Raw genomic sequence first — 15,840 nt, forward strand, 5'->3', positions numbered from 1 at the left:
ATAAATTTTTTTTTTTTTTTTTTTCTGGGAAGTCTCCTTATAGACTAGGAGTACCACTCCCTTGAATTCTATCGGTATATTCTCCACAACCCATTTTAATGAGTAGTTCTGTTAGATCGCGTTCAGCAAATTCGCTTTCTTGATCAATTTCGAATGAAACAATTGCGCCAAAATCAAAGGGTGTTAATTGTTACGTCAGGATTAGAAATATTTTCTAATAGAAGGATTACCGCTTTTCGGTGATTAAGGAAATGGTTTGAGTGCAGGTAAAGAGTAGAGAGAGAGAGAGAGGGAGACGCAACTACCAATTCTTGCGTGACGCGTGCAGTACAACGCCACGCGCATAAAGCGCTAGGAATAGATTTGAGTGACAAAGGTTTGAGTTAGCGCGATTTTTGTTCTTTTGAGGGAAAGAATTTTACTTCTTGTTCCCAGGGAAAGAACCGGAGGTGGTTTCGCAACAGATGGATTTCAAAGGTTCATTAAAAAAAATGTAGAAATTTTGATTTGCAACATTTAACTTAACATTTATTATAATTAACAGATACAAAATGCAAATAATGCAAATAATAAATGTAAAGAAAAAATTATTAATTGATTTAAATTTTTAACATGAGAATACGTAATTTAAACATTTTACTAGACTAATGTTACAAGCGAAATAATAAAAATAATAGAGAATAATCATCCATAAGTGTAAGCATTTAAAAAAAAAAAAACAAAAGGTATAAGTGAATATAGGCAGTAAGAACAACGAAATATTTATATATATACAAGAGGGATTCAATATCCGGTTATTTGATGAAACTACTCAAGATCGATCTCAATGATCTCCGAGATCTTAACCGTCGCTCTGGGGAAGACCCGATCAATTAACCTGATCGGAGCAAGGAAAGGGTGTTCCACCCCAGGATAAAAAAATGAGGATGTTCTGGTCAGGAGATGCCCTGCTGGCCTTACTCCTGATCTCCTCAGGATCAAAGGAGTCAGGGCCTATGGTGAAGGCCCTTTCGGGGACGGGATCCGTCCACGGAGAGCAAGTCCTCCGGAGGAGCTCGAGGAGAGGATCTATGATCGCTCTGGGTTCCTCTTGTCCGCCGAGGAACTCCACGCTCGGGGCGGGGGAGGGAGAAGGCTCTGGGCCGTCAGACTCTTGCCAAAAGACGGTATCGTCATCAGCAATGGAGTCGACCTCCTCAGGCTCCTCAGGATGAGGAATCGGGGACGGAATCGGAGAGGAGCATGCTCTAAGTGCAGCTCCCGGAGAATGAATCGAGATGTCCGGAGAATAGGAAGGAGTCGTAGGGCGGAACTGCTCCAAATCAGGCTCTGACTCGGTCGCATTGACGCTATTTTTCGGCGTATCCGGAGAAGGGGAGTTCCTATGTTCTTCGACGTTCAGAGGAACTTCTTCAGGAGCCGGCGAAGTCGGGGAGCTGGGGTTGAGGGGACCACGACCTCTCTCCTCTTCTTCGGGGAGGGTCAGTTGTTATCTTCCTGGCGCCGCCGCGAATAAATATTGTATAAAGAAGGACCGGATAAGGCCCCTCAGATTCCGAATTTGCCGATTTCGGCGAGCCCGGCTTTTCTTTAGAGTTCTTAAGTTCGATGATTCCACTAAAAAGGATTTTATTTTAATGAATTAAATTAATAAATGAATCTTGGAGGAGAATATGGCGGGGCATCACGTCTCACAGCTCCTTTCGGATCTCCCTGCTGCCACCCCAAGTTTCTCTGGCTCCTCAAGCCGAATGGAGCCTTACTCAAGTCAAGGTTTTGATAGTCACCATTTACTGGCGGCATATCGCAACCTCCGACAAAAGGAAGCCCGCTAGATAGGCTGAGGCACCCGAAAAAACGAGAGGATTCGAGGGAGAGATAACGAAATAATTAAGCGTGAGCGGCACCCCGACTATTCCCTCAATCTTCATTTTTTACATATATGAATATATGAATACAAATCAAATAAAACTATTTAGTGGAACCGTTCAAAGGAAAAAGGGGAATAAATAAATGATAGCACTTACTACTTGTTGTCTTCAAATTCACTCGGATGAGATCTCGAGATGTTTCCTTTATTTCGCCCACACAAGATGATCACAAACACTTAAAGATTTTTGAAACAACTGAGCAACTGAGTAATTTAAGTTTTTAGAACAGAATTGAGAGCGAGCGTCGTCGGGACGCTCGGTTTTATAAGCTCGGAAAAGGGGAGGACCAGCGCCAGATTCTAAGTCTTATCCGAATTTTGAATTCTATTCGTTAGGCTTATTCCTCCACTTTTCCGTCTTCACAATTATTGGTCGCCCTTCTTAATTTTCTAAGTTTTCGCCCTTAGTTTCTAATTTTTGGTGAGGAGTTCCCGATATCTATTGGTCCAGGAGAAAATGTTTATGAGCTCCCCTCTACATGGTTTTAGCCCTTCCAAGCTTCCAGATAACAGATTCGAAAAAGCTTTAGGTAACTCTTTTTTTACCGGCAGCGTGCAATTGCTGCCTGAGTTTTATAGTTTCCAGCCGCGTATCCCAATTTTTATTATTACAGGCTTTTTGCCTCCTTTTTTCTAATCCCTAGGATCCGCGGCGAAATTTGATTTTACTGAATTGTTTTTCTTCCAGAATTTCCCTCGTGTTCCGCCAGACATTTATTATTAGTTTAAGATATTCCAAGTCCTTCCGAGCTATTAATGTTTTATGAATATTTTGACAAATCCTTTCGTTTCGATTTTTTTATATTCCACATCTGTTGCACAATTGTTTTTGGTTCCTTCTTTTATTTTATACATCTGGCGATTCAGGATATTCCGTCAGTTAGAATTATTTTTTCTGGAAACTTAGAACCGTCTCCTTTGATCCCAATACATTCGGTATACTTTTGCTATCTACTTTATCTACCATGTGTCGGAAAAGGAGATGTGGAGTTACAGGACGTAACACCCCCCGACTTAGACAAATGTTGGGGTAGGTTACACAACATTTGCATAGACAAAAATATCTCCTTTTTTCGACACTTCGCATTTTTTTTTTTTATTTTTATTCTATTGATTATTACGTAAATGAATCCTTTTGAATAAATGTATATATATATATGTGATTATGTTTTCGTATATGTATATTTAACATAATTTATTTTAAGTAATTTTTAGAAAAAGATTTTTTTTTTATTTTTATAAGGTAACTACAGGGTAGGTTTTTATTTTTATTTTATTCCCTGCACGTGTTCGGTTAGCTTGCATGTGACGTGAAGGTTGGGACTTTCTCTTGATGGAAAGAGTTTTGAATGGTTCGATTTATGATTTCAAACATTCCTGGACCATCTTAGCTCGAGGGAGACCGTGCAGTATCTTTATTACTTACACGTTTGAATCTCGTTCCTCAATAGGTCCTTCAGGTACCTCGGTCAATTTCGTCAAACATGTGGAGGATAATTTTATTTATTCGTCCATAACCTTCTTGTAGCATTCCGCCGGCACGCGTCTGTTTCCCACCACTCTCCTTGAGTGGCGGTATTATTCCCTTTCTTTCCCCCTGCAGTCCCTTATATTATTTTCAAAAATAAAAATATTTTTTTTTTTCAACTAATCTATTTATTTTACGTCATTATATATATATATATATATATTTATATATGTGTACAATATAAAATTTTTTTTTTTTTTTCAAATATTTTATACCTAAGATTATTTGAAAAAGATTGATACTTCTTAAAGGAAAGTAAGAGATACAGGAAAAGAGAAATTAAAAATTTTACAATTCTAAGGAATGCTTATATATTTTTTTTTTTTTTTTTTTTTTTTTTTTTTTTTTAAAAAAAAAAGGTATAATTGATTACCATATACTTAATATTAAAGGCCTTAGCTTATTGACAATGTAACATGTGATTACGATTATATATGTAAAACTAAGGGAAAGAATAAAATAAGAAAATGATAATAATGATAACTTAAATTTTAATTTGGCTTGGGAACCGTATGCGACGCATTGTGGGTTTTTGCTCCACGTTATTCAGTCCCAATTTATAGTTAATTAGCACGCTTGTGCTTTTGTAGGCAGCCCCTGCAGCCTCCAAAATGTTCGCCAAATTTCGGATTAATAGGTCTCCTTTCTTCCTGATGGAGAAATCTACTTCAGCGAATTCGCCCCAACAGGCCCGACGAATTGAAATCCGCCCCCACTGCTTCTCTATCAGTAGCCGGACTAGAGCGATGTCCCGCTCGGTCCACCCAGATGGGTCGGTGGGCTTGACGCCGTGTATCCCACATGGTACAGCTTGCCACGGCTGTTCCATGAATCGCTCTTCTAGGCGACAACAATCGAATTTTCGCCTATGGATTTTTCGCCCCCAATCTCGCAGATGGATCGTGACGTCGGTATGTGACGTTACCTCCGTCACGATCCCTCTCTGCCACCGTCCCTTCTCCTTGACGGCGACCAGCGTTCCCTCTTCTACGCAGTCCGGCGCTAGCGTGAGGTTTTTCCCTATGCGGGTCATCCGTAGCGTCAAGTACTTGAGGAGCTCGTTCAGCTCTCCCTCTCCGTTCTTGAGTTTCACCCAGAAGAGGGTCGGCGACTCAACTTCTAGTACCTGCACCTCAAGCGGAGAGCGGGTCAGCTGGTCCGTATCGATGCACGAAACAGTTGCCATTTTTTCTTCTTTCTTTGTTCTTCTTTCTTTCTTCTTCTTACTTCTTTCTTCTTGCTCTAAAACAAAATGTTCCTTTAATAATAAAGAAAAGATATTCCAATTGTTGTTTAAAAGATTCTATAGGAATAAATTGTAAAGAAAATGAAAGGTTGTTGCGTGTACGGAAATACACGAGGTAAATTCAGTCATGAAGGAAAATCTGTTGCATGTATGGAATTACATGTAGTATGATTAAAGTTTTTTAGTGTCTTAGTTGTAGAGAATAAGTTGCATTCTCTCGGGCTGGAAGAAGAGGATAATGTCGTTCCTGTTCCTCCTCATGATTCATTTCAGGTTCTTCAATAGGAGGCAATTCATTTTTTTGTTGTTTTTCAATCTCTGGCTCAGGCATTTTCGGTGCGCTTGGTTTTTCATATTTTTGTCTCTTTTCTCCTAAGTGTAATAATAGTTGTGTTAGTGAGTCCCAGATGGCTCCGATTAAATACAGAGACCATCCGTATACCGTATGCAGCGCGTACCCATGAACGAGAGTGTCGAGAATTAATTTAACTCCGCGAATGCACAGGAATATTCCTAGCATTCCGGCGCTGATATTTCCGAAAACCAAAAATTTACTCCACATTTTATTCCATGCGGAGGTTGCTACTTTTTCTATTGATGCCTCGTCCATGAGATTAGAAATTAATCCTCCATGTATCGTTGTAGGTTCTCCCATTACTCCCCTTGCTACTGTATTAAGTAGCGCAGGTCGTTCTGCGGGGAACATTATGTGATCTCTTAGATGTTCGAGATCTTTTTCGCTGTAAATTCCGCTGGCTGCAAGTGATCCTGGATTTGTATAATGCCATGTTGGTTTAGTCATAGGCTTTATTGTGGTGGGGGGTAAGGTTCGTTCCGGTGTGGGTATCATTCGATACCAGCCGTCGTTTAAGAAATACATAGGAGGTATTACTCTATTGCATGAGATTTGAGTTCCGGTTCTGGTTAATATATGAGTTCGTGGTGATAAGAAATATGTCTCGTTATTTTTAAGTACTGGCAATTCGGAATAACATTCTTTTATATGTTGAATTTTTACATCGACAGGTGTACATTTTATTATGTGTACAACTTCTCCGGAGATAACAGCCATATATCCAGGCCCTTTCATTATTTGATATGCAAATTCGTCAGGTGAATTTACTGCGATACTTAATGCATTTTTCAATACTTGTTGTTCTAAATTGCAGCGTTGTTTTAGTACGTCTCGATATAATGAATTCATTTGCGAGCGGATATGTTTTTCTACGTATACAAATTTTGAGTTTACATAAGTAAATATGTCTAAATTTTCGACGGATAATGGTCGCTTTTGTGCAAATGAATCTCCTTTCGTGGTTTCCAAAATTAATAATTTAGGATGCTCGGTTTTTGTCAAAGTATATCCACATAACGGTTCTTCTCCTGTCTTGGTTAATGCGAATGTTATATCATGCGTAGATAATGAATATACTACTTGCGGTTTTTCGTAGAGTGTATCGAGCATTCGGTTTGCATATCCTTCATATAAAATATCGTAGTTATTAAATTTGCAATAATCGGTCGGTAATGTTTGCCAGAATGTGTAACCCCCATCGATATCGATGCAATTATTATCTGTATAAGTACATACAGTTCCTGATCTTAAGCGAATCTGATTCGCCTCCAAATTAACAGTAGCTTGATGAGTAATTAAAGTAATTGTTATTATGGCTTGTACAACAACATTGTCCCAGCTTCCGTAAGGGTCCGAATAATAACTGCCGGAACAATGTCCGTCGGTACTTGCAGTTCCTGCAAGCGTAATCGGTCGCATTACCGTTTGATTTACTTTTAATCCGTAAACGTGATTATATGTTGAGAATGAGAATGATCCTGTTGCGTGCATTTTCTTGCATTGATCGACTGTAGTCTCGAAAATATATTCGGCTTGCCCGTTGGCTACTGTTGAAATATGTGAGTGCATTCCGCAATGGTATACATTTCGATTTATTGAAACTTTACACTGTATTACAGGTATTCCCTCGAATTTAGATAATTGCAGCAGTTGTATGTAGGTTCGGTCTACCTGAGGCTGTGTTAACGGTATATTACAGTTTTCAACGTCCAGTAACGATAAGGTTGTGATATTTAAATTCGCCGATCCACAATCATAACCGATTATCCCGTATGTTTTTTTAGTAATATATGCTAAGATGACCGTGACAACAATCCATTTAAATCTCGAATCCATCTGAAAATATAATATTTTTTTATTCTCATCCGTTCGGTTTTATATATGATACTCGGAGTCTGTTTGGATGTACTACTTTCGTATTTTTCTTAATTCTTATTCTCACGTTGTTTTTATTTAAGATTTCTAAAACTTCGTGGGGCCCTGTATATTGATTGCCAAATTTTCCTGGCTTTGGCCCTTTTAATAAGAATACATAGTCGCCGGGTTTAAAAATTTTCGGATTTATCTTCTTGTCGTAATGTTTTTTAGATTTTTCTTTTGCCTTAGTTACATTTCTGAAAGCATTAACTTGCAAATTATGGAGTTGTGTAACTAAACTTATCAAATAATCATCGTAATTGGCTAATTTTTCCTCCGGACCGAGTGGTTCGTCCGTCGGTACTCTGGCTATTTTCCCGAATACTAGTTCGTATGGTGTATGTCTTGTTGCTTCATGTACGCAAGTATTATAGTTGAACATGGCGAGTCCGACCCATTTGTCCCATTCCTTTTGTTCATTGGCGTATTGCTTTAAATATTCGCCAAGAGCGTGGTGAGACCTCTCTAACGAGCCGTTTGATTGCGGGTGAAATGCTGTGGTTCGGAATTTTCGTATTCTAAATATTTTCGCCACTTTCTTGATTAATTCACTCACGAAATTCCTTCCTTGATCGGTTAAAATTGCCTTTGGGGCGCCTAATACACAGATAAATCTGTCTACAAATACTTCGGCGATTGTTTCGGATGTCTGATTTTGTAATGGTACGCCCATGCAGAATTTTGTCAGCTGGTCTTGCATGGTCAGAATGTATTCATTTCCTCTGTCTGTTCTTGGCAGAGGCCCTACAATGTCCATGGCAATTTTGTCAAAAGATGCCCCTGGTGTGTCAGTTATTAGCATGGGTTGTTTGGTTTTTACCCTGACTAATTTTTTTAACTGACACTGTAGACATTGCTGAATATACAATTGAACTTCCTGTTTTAAATTTTCCCAGTAGTATTTATGTTTAATTCTATTATATGTTTTATTTACTCCGCGATGTCCCCCCGTTGGTGAACAATGCATTTCTCCGATTATTGACGATCGGAGATCTCTGGGAGGATATTTTATTGCTCCGTTGCAAATTATTATTTTCGTAGGTGAGTTTAAGAAAATTATATGTAACAAGTTTTTAATTTCGCCCCAAGGTACATTGTTTATTAGATCGGTTTTCGCAATACTAACTGTTTGCAAATTTAATTCGTCGGAGATTATTCGCAAATTTTTTATGGCTGTAGATATGTATTGCAAAGTTAAAGTTGGTCCTTCTCGGACTCCTTCGCTGATTGGTAAAATAATGTGATAATATTTCTTGTATTTTATCGGTTGCGCTTCCCCTAAAGCAAGCGTTTTAATTTTCGGTAATTCATTCCTCTCAAATAATTTTTGTGAACCAGAATCCAAAGGATTTCCTTCAATGTCAGTGAAGTATGTGATATTATCTTTCCGCAAGAATAATAAGTCGCGTGTTTCAATTATGTTGTTAGGTATATCTTGAATTTCCGTAACAACGGGTAAATTTCTATTTTCCTCTGTCTCACTCTCATCTTCACTTCCACTGTCGCTCTCTCTTTCCTTGTCAGATTCGTCTACCTGCTCATCCTCCTTTTTGATTTCCTTGTCTTTTAATAGTTCTGTCCTTGCCTTTTTTGCTGTAAGGCTTCGTGTTTGTATTCGGTGTTCCTCTGGTGGTTCATGAATTAATGCTTTTTCCACAATCTCCTGTGATGGTTCATTTAATTCCTGTTCCGTAAATGGTATTGAATCATTTTTGCCTATTTCATTTTTATTAATTTCCTTTTCTATTTCTTCCTCATCAGATAAATATAATTTGTAATCATCGTCTTCTTCACTGTCATTATCGGATTCTTCTAGCATTTGCGCGATTAATTCAGCATCTTTAGGATCGTTCGGATTTAATTTTTTCGTAGGCTTAATTATGTTGCATTGTTTTTCTTCTACAGGATTTCTTGACAATGCATCTGCGTTTACATTCGTTTTTCCGGCCTTGTATACTACATCGTAGTCATACTCGGCTAATTTTAATCGCCATCGTAATATGCGCATGTTTGCATCTTGCGCATTTTTGAACCAAAGCAATGGTTTATGATCCGTGACTAAAGTAAATTTCCGACCGTACAGGTATGGTCGAAAATGTTTCACACAATAGACTATTGCTAGTGCCTTTTTTTCGTACGTGTCGTATTTTACTTCGTTCTCCGTCAATGTTCGTGACGCATATGCCACGGGTTGATCTTTGTTTATTATTCCCTGTGACAAAATTCCTCCTACAGCTATTCCTGAGGCGTCCGTTGTTAAGATGAACGGTTGTGAAAAATCCGGATATTGCAATACGGGTTCTTCACATAATTTTTGCTTCAGCGATTCGAATGCTTCCTCTTGATTTGAAGTCCATTCAAATGCTGTATCATTTTTTAATAATGCGGTTAATGGTTTAGCCAGTTTTGAGAAATTAGGTATGAACCTGCGGTAATATCCCGCCAAACCCAGAAATTGTTTAATGTTCTTAGGCGTTCTTGGTCGCGGAAATGATTTGACGGCTTCCAGCTTTTTCGGATCTGGCGTTACGCCGTCCTTGCTAATTACATGACCGAGATAAGTTACTTTTGATTTCAAAAATTCACACTTATCTGGCTGTAATTTCAGATTCGCCTCTCGCAACCGCTGTATTAATTGATTGAATTTTCGTTCGTGTTCTTCTAATGTTTTTGCATATATGACTATATCGTCCATATATACAAATAATTCTCGGCCCTGCAATCCCATTAACACGAGATCCATTAACCTCTGGAAAGTGGCAGGTGCGTTTTTTAATCCGAAGGGCATTCTTTCGAACTCGTAGTGCCCGAACGGAGTTGTGAAAGCCGTTTTATGGCTGTCCTTCGGATCCATTTTTATTTGATGGAATCCGGAAGCTAGATCACAGACGGAAAAATATTTAGCGCCGCCTAATTGATCTAGTATGTCGACAATGTTTGGTAATGGATAAGCGTCTCCGATTGTCTTCTCATTGAGGCTTCTAAAATCCAGCACCATTCTCCATCGTTTATTTCCTTGTGAATCGTCCTTCTTTGGCACGATCCATATGGGCGTATTGTACGGTGACTGCGAAGGTTTTACTATTCCTCCTTTCAACAGTTCGTCCACTTGTTTATTTATTTCCTCTTTATGTTTTTGTGGAAAGCGATACTGCCGGGTGTTAATAGGTTGGTCATCCGTTGTGGGTATTTGGTGTTGCAGTACCTGAGTGAAGGTCAGCTTCTCTCCGGGTATGTGAAATCTATCCTGGCTCTCTTTAATGAGATTTGTTACGTTCTCTTTTTCGGTGGCGCTTACATGTTCTAAGCGTAATAATTTCATTATCTCGGAAAGGCGCTTATTTTCCTGCTCATTTATTATGGCTAGGCATTGCGCACTAATTTTATCTTTCCTTTTCTCTTTATCCAAACGGGAGATCGTAGATTCTTCTATTATTTGTTGAGACTGTTTTTCCATGGAGGTTGATATTCTTGAAGACGGTTTATTTACTGTTATTTTATTTTTATTAATTTTACATTTATCATATAAATGCAACTTCTTCGCTATTTCTTCGAAGGTAATGTGAGAGAGAGTATCTTCATTATTTCCGGGTTCTCTGACTCGCGGAAATTTTAATTCTTTCATTGTTTTCAATGGATCCATTCTAGAATTACTGGAGGAGGTCAGATCACGTAGTGAGGTTTGGAAATTTCCCTCCTCGTGATTGACAGGAGTTGAATCTTTGGAAATTTTAGATTCTATTTGTGAGGCTTGGAGATTTACCTCTTTATTTATTTTACTTCCCGGCGATGTCTTGGCATCCTTCTCCTGGGTAAGTGAATTTTTATATTTTTCATTTTTGGACGGGGTTTGGAAATTTCCTCCTTTTCTAGATTTATCGTGGTCCCCACCAGGCGATGTCTTTGCATCCTTCTCCTGCGTGGTTAATTTTCTACCAGGCGATGTCTTTGCATCCTTCTCCTGCGTAGTTTTTATTTTGTTTTTCTCTCTTTTTAATTTTCTTTGGATTTGGTCTTCAAGAAGTTTTCCATCGATGAAGTCTTGATGACAGAGATCGCTGCTATCATGATTTTCTTCGTCATAGATTTTCTTGACTTCGGAGTCTCTTGACATTTCAACGGTCTGCCATTCTTTATTACACTTCTCGATGTTTCCTACCTGCATTTCACTTAACGGTAGTAATTGTATTGTAGGTACCTGAACTTCAATAGGTTCGCTCAGTGTACTTATTATGTTTAGATATGCCTTTCCGTCTTCATTGGTGGCGACGGTATCTCCCAGATAAATACCGTGAACGACTTTCATTCGCGGTACATATCCGACCTCAATCTCTGGGTTTGAAATTCGTACAAAGAATAGAGATTCGCCCTGCGGTGGAACAGTAATTGTTTCGGGAGTAGAAAATGAAATTCTTTCCCCCGATATTTCTAAATGTCCTTCAGAATAGTCTATTCGCGAATTTGTTTGTTTGAAAAAATCATTACCCAATATTCCGGCTTGAGAAATCGGAAAATCTTTTGATACAATGTGAAAAATTACTTGTTTTTTAAATAACGGCATTATTACTCTTCCAAGAGTATACACCGGATAATCATTTATTCCGTTCAATCTCAAAATATTTCCGTAATCGATTTTTGATTTATTTGAAATTAAATTTTCTTTAATTATATTCGGGCCTGAACCTGTATCTAACATGAAAGTCGCGTCTTGATTTTGATTGTTTAACTTTACTTGAATCGTGGGTACATGACTATGCCTATCTAAATTTACCGTGACCGGGCGAATTTCGGGCTCTATTCTTTGACTTATTTCCGGAGAGTTACCACTGGGTGTGAGATCCGTCCGGACCCCTGCTGCACACCCATCTTTGAGGGGCCACTGGCGTTTCCCGCACTTATTGCTTCACGCCTTTTGTTATTGGCAATCCTTAGTTCGCAATTATCTAACGTGTGCCCTTCCTTTTTACAGTAGCGGCAGTGCTCTACCTCCTTAGAGCCGTTTTGCCTCGCATTATTTCGGCATTCTTTGGCCGAATGACCGAATCCTTCGCATATTTGACACGTTATGCGTGTTTTATGCTCAGTTGTTCTTGATTCCTGCTGTTTCTTCCAACAATTATTTGCGGTGTGCCCCGATTTGTCGCACCATTGACAGATTAATGATGTTCTGACTTGATTGTTATTGTTACCGTTGCCATTAAATCTGCAATTTCTTGCATTGTGACCGGGTTTATTACAAATTTGACAATTGAATTTATTTTCTTGGATTAAGTTTATAAACCGGCGGTTATTAGTTTCGCGTAACCGACATTTTTCGGCACTATGTCCGCGTTTTTTACAGATTTGACAGATTAAAATCTCGTTTGAGGCATTTAAATGGTTTCCTGTTTGTATCGCTAATTTCTTACAGTTTGAGGCAACATGCCCTTCTTTGAGGCATAACTGGCAAATTTCTCGAGAACGATCTATATTCGATAACTTAGGGGTGGCTGAGACTTTACCGTGTCGTATTTCGGTAATTTCACGTAGCTCTCTTTCTATATTTAGAGCATCATTGACGGTTTCATGCACATCTAAATCCCTTTTTACTCTTTGTTCTATTTCTGCTTTTAATCCTCGTATAAAACATTTGCATATATCTTTTTCTAAAGTGTTTCTAATTTCAACTAATTGCTCATAATCATCAATCATTCTTTTGTGCACGTCCATTATTCTGTTTCCCAGAAGTCTCACTCTGTTAGCATACGTGATTACGTCTTCTTCATTTTGATACTCTGCCCAATTCCCCTGTAGTTGGTAAACATTTTTATCTTGACCAAAAATGTTCTCTAAAAATCTGGTCAATTGAGCCACGGTATCGAATTCCCTTCCCTGGATCGTTCGTCGAGCTTCGCCTGTTATCCGCGTTCGAATTACTTTCGCGAATTGTTCCTCGGCCTCGGGAGGCAACATATTCTTTGCCTCCTCACATCCTTCCACAAAATAATTTATGGAGATGTTTTTGCCATCAAAGAAGGGAACCGCCTCTACCGCGTATTTTAATGTGGCGAACGGATTTGTATTCGCCATTTTCTTAGGTTCTACTACGGGTTCAACTTTGCTATAATACGCTTGTAGTCGCTTTGGCGCCAGGGGTATTCGGGTATCGTCTAATTTAATTGTAGATCCCTCCGTTACCTCGGATATATCAGGCAAAGGAGTAGATACGCTTTCAGTAATGGTTTGTAAAGGAATAGATTGTTTAGGTTGTGGATTTTGGACACAGTAGGTGTCGAAGTGTGTATCTGCGATTGTGTAGGTTTTGATTTACCCGCTTGTTCAACCGCTGCTTTATAAGCTTTATCTACTTCTTCTTTATCGGATTTTGCTCTGGTCTCCATTTGCGAAAAACCACGCTCACTATCCCGGACGAGCCCCCAAAAAAAAAAATCGGTAGTATGTTACGTCAGGTCTAGGAATAATTTTTATGGAAGGATTACCGGTTCTCAATGGCTAGGAAATGGATTGAGAGCAGGTAAAGGGAAGAGAGAGAGAGACGCAACTACCAATTCTTGCGTGACGCGTGCGAGACAACGTCACGCGTATTAAGCGCTAGGAATGTATTAGAGCGAGAAAAGATTTGAATTAGCGCGATTTTTGTTTTTTTGAGGGAAAGAATTTTACTTCTTGTTCCCAGGGAAAGAACCGGAGGTGTTTTTCGCAGTAAATGGAGCTAATGGTTCATTAAAAGAAAGTTTCAAGAATCTGTTTTATCGAGATTTAATTTATCATTCTTTATTATTATTATTATTATTATTATTATTATTTTTAAATTGATGTAAAATGGCGATGATACATTTAAAATTTACGATAATGATACCCAGAGACTTTAACTAAATTAAATAAACAACACATTTTTTTATATTTTACAAAGTGCGCGGGAAAAATAACGTAAGAAAAATTCAAAAGAACATAGAAATATTTAATCGAGGTCGATCTCGATTATTTCCGAGATCCTGGCAGATGATCTCGGAAACACACGATCAATAAGCCTGATCGGAGCGGGGTGTTCCACCCCGATAAAATATGAGGACGTTCTGATCAGGAGATGCCCTGCTGGCCTCTCCTGATCTCCTCAGGATCAAAGGAATCAGGGCCTATGGTGAAGGCCCTTTCGGGGACGGGATCCGTCCACGGAGAGCAAGTCCTCCGGAGGAGCTCGAGGAGAGGATCTATGATCGCTCTGGGTTCCTCTTGCCCGCCGAGGAACTCCACGCTCGGGGCGGGGAGGGAGAAGGCTCTGGGCCGTCAGACTCTTGCCAAAAGACGGTATCGTCATCAGCAATGGAGTCGACCTCCTCAGGCTCTTCAGGATGAGGAATCGGGGACGGAATGGAGAGGAGCATGCTCTAGGTGCAGCTCCCGGAGAATGAATCGAGATGTCCGGAGAATAGGAAGGAGTCGTAGGGCGGAACTGCTCCAAATCAGGCTCTGACTCGGTCGCATTGACGCTATTTTTCGGCGTATCCGGAGAAGGGGGGAGTTCCCTATGTTCTTCGACGTTCAGAGGAACTTCTTCAGGAGCCGGCGAAGTCGGGGGAGCTGGGGGTTGAGGGGACCACGACCTCTCTCCTCTTCTTCGGGGAGGGTCAGTTGTTATCTCCCCTGGCGCCGCCGCGAATAAATATTGTATAAAGAAGGACCGGATAAGGCCCCTCAGATTCCGAATTTGCCGATTTCGGCGAGCCCGGCTTTTCTTTAGAGTTCTTAAGTTCGATGATTCCACTAAAAAGGATTTTATTTTAATGAATTAAATTAATAAATGAATCTTGGAGGAGAATATGGCGGGGCATCACGTCTCACAGCTCCTTTCGGATCTCCCGCTGTCACCCCAAGTTTCTCTGGCTCCTCGCCGAATGGAGCCTTACTCAAGTCAAGGTTTTGATAGTCACCATTTACTGGCGGCATATCGCAACCTCCGACAAAAGGAAGCCCGCTAGATAGGTTGAGGCACCCGAAAAACGAGAGGATTCGAGGGAGAGATAACGAAATAATTAAGCGTGAACGGCACCCTGACTATTCCCTCAATTTTCATTTTTTACATATATAAATATATGAATACAAATCAAATAAAACTATTTAGTGGAACCGTTCAAAGGAAAAAGGGGAATAAATAAATGATAGCACTTACTACTTGTTGTCTTCAAATTCACTCGGATGAGATCTCGAGATGTTTCCTTTATTTCGCCCACACAAGATGATCACAAACACTTAAAGATTTTTGAAACAACTGAGCAACTGAGTAATTTAAGTTTTTAGAACAGAATTGAGAGCGAGCGTCGTCGGGACGCTCGGTTTTATAAGCTCGGAAAAGGGGAGGACCAGCGCCAGATTCTAAGTCTTATCCGAATTTTGAATTCTATTCGTTAGGCTTATTCCTCCACTTTTCCGTCTTCACAATTATTGGTCGCCCTTCTTAATTTTCTAAGTTTTCGCCCTTAGTTTCTAATTTTTGGTGAGGAGTTCCCGATATCTATTGGTCCAGGAGAAAATGTTTATGAGCTCCCCTCTACATGGTTTTAGCCCTTCCAAGCTTCCAGATAACAGATTCGAAAAAGCTTTAGGTAACTCTTTTTTTTACTGGCAGCGTGCAATTGCTGCCTGAGTTTTATAGTTTCCAGCCGCGTATCCCAATTTTTATTATTACAGGCTTTTTGCCTCCTTTTTTCTAATCCCTAGGATCCGCGGCGAAATTTGATTTTACTGAATTGTTTTTCTTCCAGAATTTCCCTCGTGTTCCGCCAGACATTTATTATTAGTTTAAGATATTCCAAGTCCTTCCGAGCTATTAATGTTTTATGAATATTTTGACAAATCCTTTCGTT

General features: G+C 39.5%; 1 protein-coding gene across 1 annotated transcript; it reads right to left on the reverse strand.

Moving 5' to 3' along the window:
• Window positions 1-4,885: 4,885 nt before the first annotated feature.
• On the reverse strand, window positions 4,886-6,813 carry LOC139107735 (uncharacterized). The gene has a single exon (XM_070665550.1). The coding sequence runs from the start codon at window positions 6,626-6,628 to the stop codon at window positions 4,886-4,888; it is 1,743 nt and encodes a 580-aa protein (XP_070521651.1). The 5' UTR covers window positions 6,629-6,813.
• Window positions 6,814-15,840: the final 9,027 nt, after the last annotated feature.

The sequence above is a fragment of the Cardiocondyla obscurior genome, linkage group LG13 (genome assembly GCF_019399895.1).
Source record: "Cardiocondyla obscurior isolate alpha-2009 linkage group LG13, Cobs3.1, whole genome shotgun sequence".
Lineage (NCBI taxonomy): Eukaryota > Metazoa > Arthropoda > Insecta > Hymenoptera > Formicidae > Cardiocondyla > Cardiocondyla obscurior.

Excerpts from the sequence above, each read along its gene's own strand:
- LOC139107735 (XM_070665550.1), bottom strand. The coding sequence starts at position 6,628 with ATGCACTCACATATTTCAACAGTAGCCAACGGGCAAGCCGAATATATT.